The sequence below is a fragment of the Corvus brachyrhynchos genome, unplaced genomic scaffold (genome assembly GCF_000691975.1).
Source record: "Corvus brachyrhynchos isolate BGI_N302 unplaced genomic scaffold, ASM69197v1 scaffold202, whole genome shotgun sequence".
NCBI classification, from domain to species: Eukaryota; Metazoa; Chordata; class Aves; order Passeriformes; family Corvidae; genus Corvus; species Corvus brachyrhynchos.
In genome coordinates this window covers 6,003,638-6,019,932 of record NW_008238132.1, presented here as the reverse complement: position 1 = coordinate 6,019,932, position 16,295 = coordinate 6,003,638, and the positions used below count along the sequence as shown (strand labels likewise).

Sequence of the window (16,295 nt, the reverse complement as noted above, 5' to 3'; positions counted from 1 at the left end):
GGCTGCCCGACGTGTTTCCTCTGAGGAGGAGCCAGCGCACGCACCCATCTCACACCGATTCCACTGAGCCGTCCAGCGAGGACGCTGTGGAGGCCAACGCTGCGTCCCCTCTGCCCGAGGGCACGCCGGGGCTTGTGCTGCGTTACAGCAGCAGATTTCACTGTGGACTCAGAACACAGCCCACATCCTGTGAAAGCAGCAACACGGCATGGGCCTTTTTGCATTCACACATCTTTCCCTTAACAGTGATACTGCAATATTGCCACTGGACTATGCAATATTACTCAATGTTTTATTTTCAATGAATTGTGAAAGGACCCATTTGCTCATCATTTAACCCATATTTTAAATACATGCAGAAATACCAACATTTCTAAATCATCAGGAACAAGACAGAGCCAGAGTTTAACATTCCAACAACCTAAGAAATGCACCTGAACAGATCTGTCTAACTGTATATCATAACTACATCAGAAACTTGAACTATCTTCTTTCATAAAAAAAGATTTCTAGCACTTCAAAAAAAACCCAACAAAAACCAAATAAATCTATGGGTACAATTTCATAAACATTTTTTCAATGTTTTACAAGCAGTTTCACAAACTGCTGCCATTATTGCCAAGTATTTTGTTATGGAAACTACAAGCTTGTAGGGGTTTACCAGCACTTGATTAAAAGCATTTGTGGTGAATGAGAGAAACCAGAACTACAGTCTTAGGATGCTGAAAGATACTGAAAACCTAGAGCAACTCTTTAGAGGTGACATGACATGACTTAAAATTGACTAGCACAGCACACAGAAGATAAAAACAGAATTAAATCATGTAGCTAATCCTGTTTTTAAAGGAAGCTGTTACCCAAATTCTCAAATACATCTCTAAGTTTGGGAGTTGTTTTGTGTTACTTGCTTTTAGGTTTTGTTTGTTTTGTTTGTTTGTTTTCAAATAAACTGCTGCTTGTTGAAAGACTGGTGGTTATGCAGATAGAGTGCATTGCAAATTCATTGAACTCAGTTGCTGGCTGAAGTAAAGATCTAACCTTCCCATAATGCTTGATCTTTACTCAACCGTAACTGCTGACAGACTCAATGAAGTGAAAAATTTCCAGAGCAACAAAAGTGTTTTCCAAAATAGCCTAATTATTTGTTGAATAATGCATTATTCAACAAAATCTAAACTGTATCACTACATACCAATCAAGCAAAATATCTTATTTCAGTTAGTATGTCAGCACAGATGATAAGTATGTAAACACATGCAAAATGTGTAGTTATATCCAAACACATATTTTTGTAAATATACATACATATAACTTTATAAAACACCCGATTTACTAGTAATGGATGAAAATTGATCCATATTTAATGTGACAAATAAATACTTCTTAGAAATTCCATCTTGGTTCAAAACTAGAAAACCTTAAAATGTTCTAAGCTTCTTCTAATTGTTGTACAGAAAATTACATTGCTTACTTCTTAAGGGGGAAAAAATAGAGATAGCTAATAATAACAGAGACGTAAAAAACCCAAACCAGTACACACAAATTGGTTTCCCACATTACCTGATCGTGGCTTCAGGCCAAAAGGTATTGTGGTGTTTGTAGTAGGAGACATTGTTGGACTTTTATCCTTATTCTGTGTAATTCAAGAACACAAATCAAAGTTAGACTAACGCCCAGAATATAGCTCAGCATATCTGACTATGCAAAATGCAAAAGTTAACAATACTGCATGCTACAACTAATGCACTACAATCTGATCACAATATAGTCCCAAACCTATGATAACCTCCCTTTTTTATTGTACTCTATTCCTCCGCTAGAAAAGATGCATTTCTGACAAAAGAGAGCAAAATATTCCCCCTAGTTATAAATAAGCTCAATTATTTCTCCGTTTTATCTTGTGTCATCACTTGGTTCCAAGCATACATTTTGTGGCAGAGTACATTAAGAAAAACAAAGCAAAGGCATGTTTTTTCCTTAGACACGTTTGTTTCTTTCACAGAATTAATTACCATTCTGCATGGTATTTTCCATGCAACACTGAATTTCTGTGTTAAAAATAGAAAACAGGAAATTAGGCATACGCCTCAGAGCAGGATTGCCCCTGACCCTGAACTAGGCTAAGATTTGCAGCAGGAAGAATGGAGCAGCAACATACAGGAGAAGGGAAGGTATAATCATCATACAACCAATGGCAACACAGAAAGAGTTCTATGACCAAACTCCAGAAACCCATTTAAAAAGTGATTCCACTGGAGCTGGAAGCTATAGAAGTCCCATCACCAAGACTGGTGGATGATGGCTGGGTGCTCATGAATTTGCAAGATGCTTATGCCCAATGCAGTATAGAGGGAGAAGCCCTATTTCTGCACAAAAGAAAAAAAATGACGGTAAATAATCTCCATAAGGAGTTCCACATGGTTTTTACCTTTTTGATCTTACAATGAGATTCACACCAAAAAGCTACAGGATCAATAGAATCAGATTCCTCTCTGAAAACTAATCAAGGACATAACACAACTATGCAAGAAGAAATTGCACTGGAATCAATAAAAAGCCTTGTTGAACAAGGAAGAATTAAAAAAAACAAAAATTAAAAAAATGTGTCAGAATGAAGAAAATGTAAAAAAATTAACCGTTTTATACTAAACTGTATAACTCTGAAACAAGCTGATCAGAAAGTATATTTTCATACCCGAGTAAGTCTCTGAGATGCCAAGATCAAAACACATGCCAAACAAACTACATTTTCATTTCTGAGGAGCTCAGTCATATGTTCTGTGGAATTCAGTTATGTTTCATTTAGTCTATGAAACATTCATATAAAATATATCAGAGACAAACAAATGACATCTTACCTCATTGTGAGAGGTTTGCCCGCTTGTGTTCCAAAGAATTAGATCATTCTGCATGTTTGGAAAGTTAAAAAATAAAAAAAAAAAAAAAAAATTTCATAAACTATATTAGTGATGTACAGCAATGGGACATTTTACTAATTATAGTCAGATACATATTAATACTTAGCTCTTTTTCACTGAAGCTATTCATTTGCATTAATAATAAATACTTTTATTGCTAGCTGAAGAACATTCTTTAAAAAGCATGTGGAAACTACTCACACAGATTTGTCATTAACTTTTTAGCTTCAATACTAAGGGATTATAGCTGCATTTATAAGACTTTAATGTTTGTTGGTTAAAATGCAGCATACTTTTTTTTTAATTAAACTACCACGAAAGTGTAATTTAAAAATATAGATTTTCAATACAGATTTGAAGAGAGAAGTATTCTGTAAAACATTAAATTTATAATTTCAATACAACATACTTTTTGTTACCATTTCTGTTATAGTTACAGCAGAAAAATGTATACCACACTGATAAATATGAAATATAATCATTAATTCAGCATCAATCATAACTCAGTAGAAAGATAACTGGCATAAGTAAATTATAATTCAGCTCAGAACAATTTCCCTAGGGCAAATTTTTTTTAATTGACAAAAAATGGAAACAAAAGAGAGCACCTGGAACACTACGTCCCAACAGTCACAGAGCTTTCCAAAAGTTAGCAAAATGGGAAGGAAGATTACAGACCCATTTTGCTTCATGACCTTTCTTGGCTACTTTTCAAGATTAAAAAAAATTCTTCAGCCTTAGACAACTTTCATAATATTAGCTCAACCACTGTATTGCCTAGAATAAACAGAGAGAAATCTTACGCATCTGATCATAGCCAGTTCTACCTGGGGACTTGCATGCTCGACCACTTCTATTTTATTCTAGTGAGAATTTTGAATTTAAGTTGAATTGAATTAATTTAGTAACACAAGCAGCGACGCAAGTGCTTACTATACTGCACAGAACACAGCATGATTAAAAACTTGCTCTTGCAGGACGTGTTTCCACTTCAGAGTGTGCCTAGTATTTTCACCTGCATAAGACAGTCCAGATCAGATCCCCACAAGTGTTCAGGAATATTTTGCTTCTTTTGGAGAGGTGAATTAGTGGTGTATCTTTGCTAAACAGTTCACAAAAATACAGAGACCACTTTGACACTGAATTAGCCTTATCTGTTAATCTCAACAATGAAGTAAAGCTGCTCCAGATAAAGTGTGGTAACCCAAATGTACAACAGTATAACAAAGGAGATTAACCAACTCCATTTTCTGATGTTTTAAAGAAAAATTAAGATTAACAAAGTCACAAATTTATCACAGGAGTATTTGATATTATGATGACGACTATATAAGAATATTTGAAAAGCATTAAGATAAACAAAAAACCACCTATTTCTGGATACAACAAATAATATTAAGGTACTGCCAATATAGACAGCATCTTCTGTAATTTTGTTCTCACAGTCTGCTTGCAAAGTGCAGTCACAAAACCCCCATACAGCAAGTTCTGAAGTAATAAAAAAATGCCCCAAATATTTAGGGGTTTTTTGTAGTTCCTAATTTCTGGATCATTACAGTGTACAAATCTTAAAATATTTTTGAAGCTTTAAAACTATCATCTCAACCTATATACAGTCTGTTTGCAATATTAAATACAATTAAAAAAACCTGCTATTAATATAAACTTAGAAGCGTATATAACTATAAGAATATTTGGGGTGAGAGGGGAAGAGGAATCAGGTATTTCATTTTCTTGCTTTGAGATGACATTTTTTTCCAGGGGAATGCAACCCCTGCAACTACTACCCTTTTTATTGGATAAAAATGCTTTTATTGAATGTATTACATAAGTTCTTTCCAAAGGGATAGGTCTTAATCAACTTTCCATTTACAGTCAAACCTTGAGACTCGTGCTAAGGCAAAAAAAAAAAAAAAATTAAGCCAAATCCCCACAATGGGCCTAAACCCATTATCCCCACACACAAACTGACAGAATGCAATGATCCATTCCAAATGTTTCCACATTTATTGCATCTGGACACCTCCATACCTGGCTCAATGACCATTTTTCACCCTGTTCACAAGTTCTTGCTTCAGGCTTTGCTTTCTCCATAATCAACTCTCTCGTCCTCTGGAATTCCAGTTCCTCTTCAGGATTTTCTCTCTGTAAGATAAATAACTCTTCTGTCTGTACTGCTGGAAATAGAACTTTTTTTTGTTTTTTTTTTTTTTGCATAATGTTACCTTGAAGTATTTCTTAAAAATACTGTGATAAAAAGCAGACACAGAAGTAAGCAGATACTATAGAAGTGCAGTTCCAACACTAACAGGTGGATGATGTAAATCTAAAACAACTATTTCATAAAATACATCAGTTCGCCAGATACAGAACAAATAATAAGCAACATACATCACACTGTAAAATTCAAAACCCATACTTTAACTATACTTTCTGTAACTATAGTGACAGTACTCTGGAAAAACACTAACTTTTACTTTCCAAAATATTTTGGGGTTATACTCAATGAATATATGTTTTCCTATGACAAAAAGTGGAGATAATGGGGTCAAATGGTAGATAATGATGCATAGCTGAACTGGCACACAGGGAGAGAAGGCTCAGAAACTAAAATGCAAAAGTAGCTGATAAACACAGAAAAATTTTACATATACACACACAGAGACAAAAAAACCCCAACCAACCAACAAAAAACCCAGAACAATTCCACAAATATGTTAAAGAAGAATTAGTTTTGTCCTTCAGCCTACTTACTTTTTGCCTTCCCTACTTGGCAGATTACTAATTGATGAAATTGTGGGCTCATTTTCTGTCTTTACCCCCAGAATATTTTGTAATAATACACTCATTAACATACCTGACCAAGAGAAGACATGTCCATCTGTATTTGACCACTATGTATAAAGACAAAGGCAAATATGTAATTCATTGTGTAGCAACTTGAACATCATGCATATAACAAATTTTTTTTTTTTTCTAAAGAAGGTAACAAACTTTACTGTAGACTCCTAAAATTCTAAAACTGTTGCTGGTTCCCTGGGATACAGATTCACAGCACTGCTCTCTGAAATACCCATACTTAATCTGCAAGGTTTGAAATAAAAATGTTGCACTGGGCTATAGCTTTAGTAACCATTCTGTTCAGTATTTAATTTCAAACAAATGGATACACAAAGTACTGTTATAGTTATCATTTTCACCTGTTCAGTGTCATCCCTTAAGAGCTTTTGGAAATGCCTCTTGATGCTTCAGTTCAGTCAAAGCAACATTCATGGTTTCATCTGCAAAGTATCACCCTGAGCAATGGCTTGTAACAAAACAACAGGACCTGTTTACTGCCAACAACCATGTCATTATCTAGAAGCCAGCAGATTTCTGTATCTAACCTCTAGAACCCAGTATTCAAATGGAAGCCACAGCCCTGCCTATATATCCCCACTTGATTTACAGTGGCTGAAAATAAAGCAGTGAAACAGAAAATGAAAGAAAGCAGGAAATACAGGAACGCAAATATAGAAATAAAATGCAAACATCGAAAATACTGAAAAAGGTTGAATCTGAAATCTTCTACCTTCCCAGAAATGAAATGCCGTCTATGTGCAATAGGGTATGAAGATTTTAAATTCTGCAGAACACTAAACCAACAGTAACTGGACAAGCATTTTACAAGTTTGATAATCACACCCACTAGCAACAACAGCTTGAAAGAATTCCAGGCAGTGCACATTAGGTGTGCCAGCATCACCAACTGCTTCAGCCCCTACAGTGTTTTCTCTAACTCCTAAAGGGCCTTCAGTGTGAGATAAGAACAGTCCTGGATAGAGTTAGTTATTTCAACCAGGTTACCTTGACTAAGCCACCAAAGTTATATGGATGCACAAAAAAAAGTTACAACGTATAGGTGTAAGTTAAAAGCAAATGCCAGTTTTGTGCATCTTAAGCTAAGCGGCAGCAGAAGCATTTAAATTCCTTTCTGGAACTGGATAAACAAAAGAAACTCTTCAGTGTGAAAAAAAATTTTCACACTGCTTTATATAAAGCAAGTATATAACAAAATGCCATAAAAACCCATAATTAAAAAAAAAAAAATATGAGGAACCTATGGCTCAGAGGACTGGAAGTCTATAGCATCATTTGACAAGTACTGGGCACTCAGATGTATCATGCTGCTTAAGTCTGGATGCCAATATACAGGAGGCTTATATCAAAAAGCCTATATGGTGCTCAGAAAATTAAAAATAAATGCTCATATTTTAAGGTTAGAAGAAGAAAGTGCAGCCACAAAGGCCCCAACACACTATAAAAACAGCAGTAGAGAAATATGGAAATACATTACATGATTAGACACTTCTAAAAGTAATTTTTCAAATTTACTATAGTGTACTAAATCTGTGTGTGAACAAAAAACAGATTTTCTGTATTTTATTGACCTTCTTAATTTAATAGAAGTACCTAAATATGTAGGAAATACTAGGGCAATGTCTGGAAACAAAAAACCAAAAAGACAAAATTTATCAGGCTAACGACTAAAATATTTTTGCTTTTTTCCAAAACAAACATTTTCCTTTTTTAACTACAACACTCTTCCAACACAGCAATAAGCCTCATATGAGATGCAGGAGCAATGGTACTAGGAAGCTAAAGGAACTAAAGAAATTTCCTAGTTATCTATTTCCTAGTTTTATGACATTTTATTAAACAAAAATACTTTTGATCCAAGTATTTAGTATATGATTCAAGAATTCAAGTATTCTTTACATGATGCAAAATAAAGCCAGCTAACCATCTCTCTAGAAATACTAACAGGAATCAATTTCTGTCCTAAAAATACAAAAGTCTGCTAGGTGAAAAAGGGGATCAAAATAGGCATTTAAAGTAAAGAACAGTGTAGTCACAAAAGCAAGCAGCTATCAAGGGAGGAAAGAGAACCAAGTATACTTAAGGCTGAAGAGACAAGGAGGTTTCTAATCTTCAGAGAAATGAAGCTGTAAACCTCATAGAAGTAAGAATTAAAATGAGTTTTGAAATGAACTTAATTTCTGAAGGTGATTACACTAAGAAAAGCAATAGCAAGCATCTGGACAGACAGAACTACAGACACCACTATTGTCAGACTTTTCCAGTAGGGCAAGCACTTGTTTTCTTTTAAATACATATTCCTTTGTCTAGCCACAGTTCCAAAGCCATTTTATGTGACTTTGGCCACTTAAAATTAGCATCTAAATTATAAAATCTTGCCATCTGTTGTCAGGGGAAATCTAAATAACTTTCTTTGCCTCTTTCTCCTTTGGATTTCAGAAAACTAAAGAAACTCCACCATTAATTCAGGCACCTTCTTTATGTGCTTCATTGAATTGGCATGAAGATGGGCCGGAAGCCCTTCTCATTCCAACAATATATACCAAGCATGACTAAGAGGAAAATTTATAGTCCCTAAAAGAAATGTGACAATCCTAGACAAAACGTCAGAGCATCACAGTAGTGTACATGAGATGAATGGTTAAGGGGTGTCCCCACCTCTGATTTTAGTTTTCTTTTATACCTTCTTAATTTACTGGGAATCTTGTCTGGATACTCGAGAGAGAACGTGAGTTTCCTTCTTAACTACCTTGCACACACTGGTATGATAACGAAGCACTTGGTAACTTCAGAGAGCTTCCAGTTGTCAGTTAAAAGAGAACTCTAATGTAATTCACAAAAAAATTTAAAATATATTACATTATATTATTATTATATCAGCTATTGTAAGCATACCTGTTGGAATCTTGTAATAAATCTACTGCTTCTCTTAGTTGTTCTATCATTGCTATATCAATAGTTTGTTCTTCTGATAAATTTATTCTATAACAGAAAACAAAAACATTCAAAAAAAAGGTACAACAGCAATTATCACGGGTAGTCTGAATGTCAGTGTGTGAGCTCCACCTTCCAACGGGCATGCAAAAACTATAAGGGGAAAAACAGCCTCTCTGCACACTGGTATGTGCTGAATTTATGGAAAGAGCTTCTTCTGAAAAAACTCTCCAACACTTTGTCCTTAACAAAGCCCCTCAATCTAATACGTACATAAATAAATGTGACGAAGTAAAACTTTTAGCATTCAATTAAACAGAATGACTTCTAAAACTGAAAATTTATTTATCAATATCTGACTCTTAAATGCACTCATCCCATGTATTGTTTCAGCATGAATGGTAAATATAATGAATTTTTATAAGGGCCAGCTTGCTTTCTTTTGCTTTTCAACATTTGTAATTATTTTTGGGGAGTAGAAATATAACCTCCATTACTTCTGCCAATAAGGCTCTTTCAGAAACTACTTATTCTTTCCTCCCTTCAGGTTTGGGTCTTTTTTTTAATATCATATAGGACTACACTGTTCTGATGAGTGACAGCTTCACAGTACAGTCATGTTGAACTCCCTTTCCTTATGCACTCATTTCAGCAACTGATGTTCACTTGTTCTACTCGGGAATTAAATATCTATAAACTAACGATTGCTTCAACGTTAAAATTATGACAAGTAAGAAAAAAAAATTAGGTATGTTTTCTAATTAAATTGACTTTTTAAATGTACATTAAATTTAGATCTTACATGTTTTGATGATCTTTTTTCAGCAATGCCTAAATAAACAAAATATCAAAATACCTAATAAAAAAGATTGCATTCTACATAGATAAAAAATTATTGGGGCATAAAAAATAATTAGTTGTAATATAACATCCATTCTATTCGTCAATAAAATGTAAAACACTGAGCACTCACAAAGTGCAAGGTTATGCTATTGCCATGCCTCCAAATCTATAAAATTATTAAACACCAAAGTAATACCAGTCCTGGTCAAACTAACTAAATGACATAGCTAATTATTTATAGATACATAAAAAATACTCACATTTCGTCTGCTTGCCATTGCGTGTCCTCTTCTATTCTCAATAATTCATCACACTCTGCTGCTCTGCTCTGTAAGCAGACAAAGTGATAATGAGAACTGAACTTTGCAATTAAGTAGGCAGATAAATTCTGCTTTCCGACTCAGCACTGACCTAATTTATGTAACATTCTAGGTTGGCTGGTTGAAGCAATCCAACACTTCTGCTCCATTCCTCACTCCTACCCCCTTTTAAGATACTGATTACAAGATCTTCTATTCAGAAGATCTTACTGAGGTCAACAGCCCTAACCCTCCTTTAACTGTATAAAGAAAGTCAAGCAGCATAAGAATTCTTTGTTCCATGTCCCAGATTCCATTTGTGACTTTCTGGCATATAGAAACAATGCTTCAATTAACCACAATCCCAACTCTCCTCCTACTTGCTCTCCTACTGCAGCCAGATTTGTTTACAAGGCAAGGAAATGCCAAACACGCAAAGAGTAGCAATTATGTACCTCATGTATAATTATTAACAGGATTCATATTTGACAATTTTGACAGTCACGAATAATTTCTTTTTTAAAAGGAACAAATTGGAACAAAAGTTGCATCCAGGAATTTATATCAGTCAGCCAGTTATTTTGGTTCCAATGTAGTCATAAATTAGATCTCCCTATACCTATAAATATGAAGTGCTACTTATTTGAAAACTTGAGTCTCTTTTATGCTTCCACTTGGTGTTTTGCAACTCTTTCATGTCAGACAGGCAGGACCACTAAAGCAGTTCAGCTGCCACTAAAGACAGAAGCTCTCTGAATGAATGTGGTATTTGTACTTGTAGAGAATGAACTGCAGAAAACAGAGGCTTATCCTCTTTTGTGTCATGTGTTCGGCACATCAGTAGCATCATCCTGTACCAATAAATTCTACCCAATTTTGCACTAAAGAGTATACCAGCTTCTCTAACATTCTCCAATGATGGCTCATTTCCCAGTGACAATCCCTAGTAGAATGAATAAAGCCATTCTTTGTCACCTTTCTTCACCTTACAGGAATACACATCATGATGTCTTCCTATAACAAGGGTACATACCGTAAGACAACAAAAATGCAGCACTTATTCTAGAAGGTGATATAATTTGTCTTTATGGATCTCTCAACTGCTACCATAATGTTTAAAAAATTAAGAAAATGTATTTTACTACCATAACATTACTTCAAAACTTCATCCACCACATCTAGCACAAAGTCATCTCGCATTTTAGCAATGCAACAAATACAATAAATCGCTCAATTCAGAATATAATGCAAGTAGCGCAGAACACACCTGCCATTTTTTCTTAAAGCCTTAAACATAGTTAAAGCACATCTCTCACATATCCTAGAAAGAGTTATGGGTAAATTGTCCCAGATCAATTGCAATAATTTTAAACATACCTGCTTATTTTTGCCTTCTGTATCTTTTAAAAACACTGCACTCATGAAAGCAGTGAAAGTATTTCCCCCCACTTAACATTGTTGCAAACTTGCCTTAATGTAGCTCATAAATTCAGTAGTAAGAGTATCCGATTCATCAAACTGGCTTCCTGTTTCTCGTGACTTATCATTGACAAACACGTGAGATGATCCTTGATGGAATTCCACTAAGAACAGCAAAAAAGAAGAATGATTTCTGGTTCAGCTCAACATTTGTTACACAACATAATTTACTTGTATTAAATCACAGAGTTTAAAAACAAAGTTTAAATTCAAACCACATTAAAAATTTCAAACAGGTTGCATATGCATGCCCAAAGCCTTCTGGGTAGGTAGGCAGGCACAGAATCAACAACAGAATTTCCCTGTATTTAACTTCCACATTTTTACATTCCAACCTTTTCTTGAGTTAGCATGGTGACCTGAATCATCCTTTATAATATGATCTTCTTCCACAATGTCTGACATTGGAACGTTAAAGCTGATAGTATCTTCATCAGATGGCTAGGAAAAAATAAGAGAAACACTAGTTCCAGCTCAAACCAAGAATGACAAAAATGTACATATTCACAACAGTGCTCAGTAAAGAGCTGCAAATTAACATGAGAGAGGATACCAGAGCATCTAACACGACCACATCCTGTTGCAAGAAGTTGTAGTCACGCTGAATACATGCTCACAGGAGGTTTGCCAAGCAGAACAGTTCATATGTCCTCTTTTCCTGTCTTCCTCACTGCACTAGTCCTCTCCTTGCAATGACACCACTGCACTGTGCTGCTCTCTTGTGCTTCCCTGGGGCAGCTGAAAACAGGGGCTCCTTGTAGCCACCAAAGTCTGTAGAAACACTTGGCCTCACATCACAGTCCTTTTTTTCTTTCCCTCCAAGACTATTCTTCCCTGCTTTACCATGAAGCTTCTGAACTGAATGCCTAGAGCAATCAAGACGAACTTTGTAGACCAAGGCAACATCTTTAATTATATTAACTGACTGAGCTGAAAAAAAAAAAAAGCATAAACTCTGAAGTACACTAGCCTTTTCTGACTTAAAAGCTCTCCCATTTTGTTCAGCTGTATTAGCTGGTACACTAAACACATTACTTGTATCTACAAACCTATCCCATCTATGACTTTACAGATAGCAGCTGCACAAGGAAGCACTGACACACTTCTGTCCCAGGCCACTACGGCTCTGTTTCTTTGTAGGGCCAGCAGTGACCTGCTCAAGTGGGACCTGCTCATGCTCTCTCCTGAGGTGAACTAGAGCAAAACCACAGTTTGCAGAAGAGGCCAAGTTTTTATTCTTGTTCTCCTAAGATAGAGAACTTACCATTACAGCAGTCTCAGAACTTTGCAAATGTGTTCGCCAGCAAACCCATGGGTGTTGCTTATTCTTTAAATGCTCTGTGTTTCTGTAACTTGCTACTCTGTGCATACATTTTCCATAAATGTATTCTGTAATTATAACTGCTATAATACATATATAGTAGTTTGTTTCATATCCTTGAAGAATATATATTTTTAAGGAAATTATATTCCCCATTTTATCAGTTCAGACCAGTATAACAAAAAAGATCTGCAATGAAATGGGACTGTATTATATATAATCAGTTATTTAATTCTAGCTAGCTTCTAGTAGAAGTTTGCCATTCTTCCTACTTTTATATGTTCATATTCCATGTAGAAAGTATTTTTTTCTAACTCCTGAAGCTAAAGTGTGTGATAAAGGAGGGAGCAAATCTACCTTGGTCTTAAAAACTCTGTCAAATATACATGCAGTTATTCTTATTTTCCAAGAATACGTTGGACTCAAAACATGTTGTAAACATGGACCATGATGAATGTTCTTTCTAATGAGCAAACTACATGTTATTAACTCTGTGGCTTCACTAGCTGTATTCTTCTGCTTAAGGAGAAAAATTTCAGAAGAGTGTTCAGGGGCTTCATAAAGCCTTTCCAAAATAAATTTCGAAATTTTAAATTAATAGTATTTTAAAACAAAACAAATTAGTAGCTCAAACAGAAAATAAATGATGCTTCAAGTATTCTAAGCACAAAAGCCACTGTTCTTTTAGATCTGAAGCAACGACAATCCAACAGCTTAAGAAAAAAAAAGACAGGTACAGTATAAATTCATTCAGACAACCAAGGTTACAGTTCCTTCTCTTTCAGGCTGTATCTCATGTGACATTTAAGCACTATATTTAATCATTCTAGATCAAAGTTCATGTTGTGTTAATTTTTCAACTATCCTTTGAAAATAGCACAGTAATATGTTCCTACACACATTATTAGAAGTTCTGGATCCTAAACAGGTACACTTTTCTTAGGGGAGTAACACATACTTTGAAGAAAATATTTTGGAGTGCTGGTATAAAAAAAGGAACAGACCATTCAATTTGGAAACAAAAAAATATTCCTTTTACAGGCTATGTCTGTAAAATTCTGCAACTGATTTTCCAGGTGTTTCCTGTCAGTATACTATGAAACAAAAACTATCCAAAGCAGCTTTGGATAATACAAAAGTATTGCTCCTTTGCAGGTGAAATACTGTATCCAACTTCCTTCTTCCACAGTTTTATTTTTTATTCAGACAGCAACAGAATATAATAGACATATAAGAATCAAAACTACTTAACGTTATTCTAAGAATTCAGATGACGCACTTTGAAAGATTCTTCATATACATTACTGCTGGTACTAATGCATCACTCACATGGGTATTAAAGCAGACACAACATTCTAATCTCATTCTCATGAATTTTAACAAAAGAAAAAATAAGGCCAAAGGAACTGGGAAAATTAATCAAAATGCTATATTTTTTCCTAAAAGATGAGGTACATGGTACACTGCCTTAAGGCAGAATTTGGCTTTAAGTTGCAGTGATCAATTTTACAGCAACACTACAAAATACCTTTCACTTGAAATGCCCAAGATGGCTCTAGCTGTGAAAACTGATGCTGTAATGACCCTATAAAGTCAGAGAGAGATACAGAAACAGTTCATTTCATCAACTACTCCCTCCTATGTGTATTCATCCAAAGTTAATTGGCAAGCTTCCTGAAGACTACATTAGTGTTCAAACAAGTGATTCTTTTATGTTATGAAGTTACACACAGGAAAAATGATGTTGTAGCATTTCCTGTAAAAGAGTAGAAACTCAATAGCCACTACCTTTCAGACTAGTTTGTACTCAAAAAAAAAAAAATGCCCAGAAACATGTTTTACTGATTGTTTTATGACTGATCATTTAATGTTTATCCAATGTTTGGTATCTAACTTTCTGACTGTAATTAATAACATATGTGAACCTGTATTTGCATCATGCTAATATTTCTTGAACAATTCCCACATCTTACACAGGTATTAAAGGTCACATCAGAACAAAAGCGAGTGGTAAATTTACTACCAAATGCATTTTGGATTACTGATCTCAGCATCTAGTTCTCCTTAATAGTAGAGCAGCAGTCAGGTGGGGATAGAATGAGTAAATTGTTCTCATATAAAAAAAGCTTTGTGCTATTAAAAATGTATTGGTTCACTGTTGGTAGTCTTTAAAGTATGTTTTCCAGCATTTCAATTGCTGTATTTTCATTACAGGTAACATAATCTATTTACTAATGGTGATATTTATAGCTAAAGAGGAAATTCTGCAATAACAGTTTCATTAACAAGCCAGCTGAGCTTCAGGAAGTGTAAGACTGGCAAAACAGTTTGTAAATGTCTCTGAACGGACTGCATGCTCTCACACCTAGAGGAAAACCATTAGAGAATTGGCTAGAAATCATAACAATTCTGCTTCACTTCCATCTACCAAGAAACTTGCCCAAACACTTGGAAATTCACGTGAGGTTTTTTAAAGTACTACTGTATTTAAAAGACCAATCAGTGTGTAAGTGGATTCATGTTCAATTTGCTTTTCAGTAACTATAAATTCAGTACCTAAGCTTGATTCTTCATACATTTATTCCACAAGAAACAGAATCCCTTTTCCTCAAAGGAAGAGAAAAACACAAAAAAAAATCAGTGCAAAATTATTTTAAGTAGCAAGAAGGTCATCCTTTTATTGTGAGGTATTTCCCATTAGGTCAGACCACAAATCCCATTATTGTACTTTTCAGAAAGATCATCATCACTGATTTATACTGCTCATTATTTAGTTATTTATCATTATGTATTCAGTTCAACTCCATATAGATTTAGTGCCCTGTTCAGCTGAGCAGTGCCTCAGAAAAAAAACCAGAACTCCGTGAAAGTCAGTTCCAACTGCTTAGGACAACACTAGTCCCACAAAGCTATCCTTTCTCTTTGCTCAGTCAGACAGAAAAGTTCAGGAAAGGATCTGAAGGTTTATTTTCAGCATTGCCTAGCTGCCAGAACATTTAAACACATTAAGATCTGCAAAGTTTCTAAAGTTTCTACATTTTAGCAATCTGCCATAACCAATCACAGAACATACTGGGACTGGGCACTGTTGATTCCAAACAGGAAAGAGTAATCAGGCAAAGAGAAAAATATGTGAGAAGTCATCAGCTTGTAACCTGTTAACATGTTTACTTTGTTGAAACAGCAGATGTGAATTCTGGTCTGTTTTTCATTCTCTAGATTATGCAAACTCCTGGAAAACTGTAGAAAATTTTCACTATTGGCAAGTCTGTAACCATTTGGAAGCGTCTCATTGCCAGACAGTGTACAAACAAAAAAATTTTTTAAAAAATCAAAAAAATCACAGGCTCCTTTTATCTTGGCTTTAGCCATTTCTTAGTGTGAAATTCTTGTCAAGGATATGGTTGCACAGCTTTTAAGTCTAAAAATCTTTTCATATTATTACCCAACTTAAAACACAGTCAAAATATGAGTGCTGGAAGAGGAGCTGGACACAAAATGCAGATAACTCACCTCTGTTGCTGACAAACGTTTATCACCATTATCACTACCAACACCTGAATCTGAGTCCTTTTTACTTGGGTAGATGTCATCAATGCTAGACGTGAATAAAAAGAATTAAAAATCATTAAAAAGTTATCA

At 34.9% G+C, this 16,295-nt stretch overlaps 1 protein-coding gene across 1 annotated transcript in view; it reads right to left on the bottom strand.

Moving 5' to 3' along the window:
* Positions 1 to 16,295, bottom strand: part of LRCH1 (leucine rich repeats and calponin homology domain containing 1) — a 119,286-nt gene that overhangs the window by 34,821 nt on the left and 68,170 nt on the right. The window contains exons 8-16 of the mRNA XM_017733662.1: positions 16,167 to 16,251; positions 11,668 to 11,773; positions 11,324 to 11,436; positions 9,815 to 9,882; positions 8,673 to 8,759; positions 5,776 to 5,812; positions 4,950 to 5,063; positions 2,859 to 2,906; positions 1,561 to 1,633 (exon numbers count right to left, since the gene is read on the bottom strand). Coding sequence (XP_017589151.1) covers positions 1,561 to 1,633; positions 2,859 to 2,906; positions 4,950 to 5,063; positions 5,776 to 5,812; positions 8,673 to 8,759; positions 9,815 to 9,882; positions 11,324 to 11,436; positions 11,668 to 11,773; positions 16,167 to 16,251 — 731 coding nt within the window. The remainder of the gene's footprint in view (positions 1 to 1,560; positions 1,634 to 2,858; positions 2,907 to 4,949; positions 5,064 to 5,775; positions 5,813 to 8,672; positions 8,760 to 9,814; positions 9,883 to 11,323; positions 11,437 to 11,667; positions 11,774 to 16,166; positions 16,252 to 16,295) is intronic.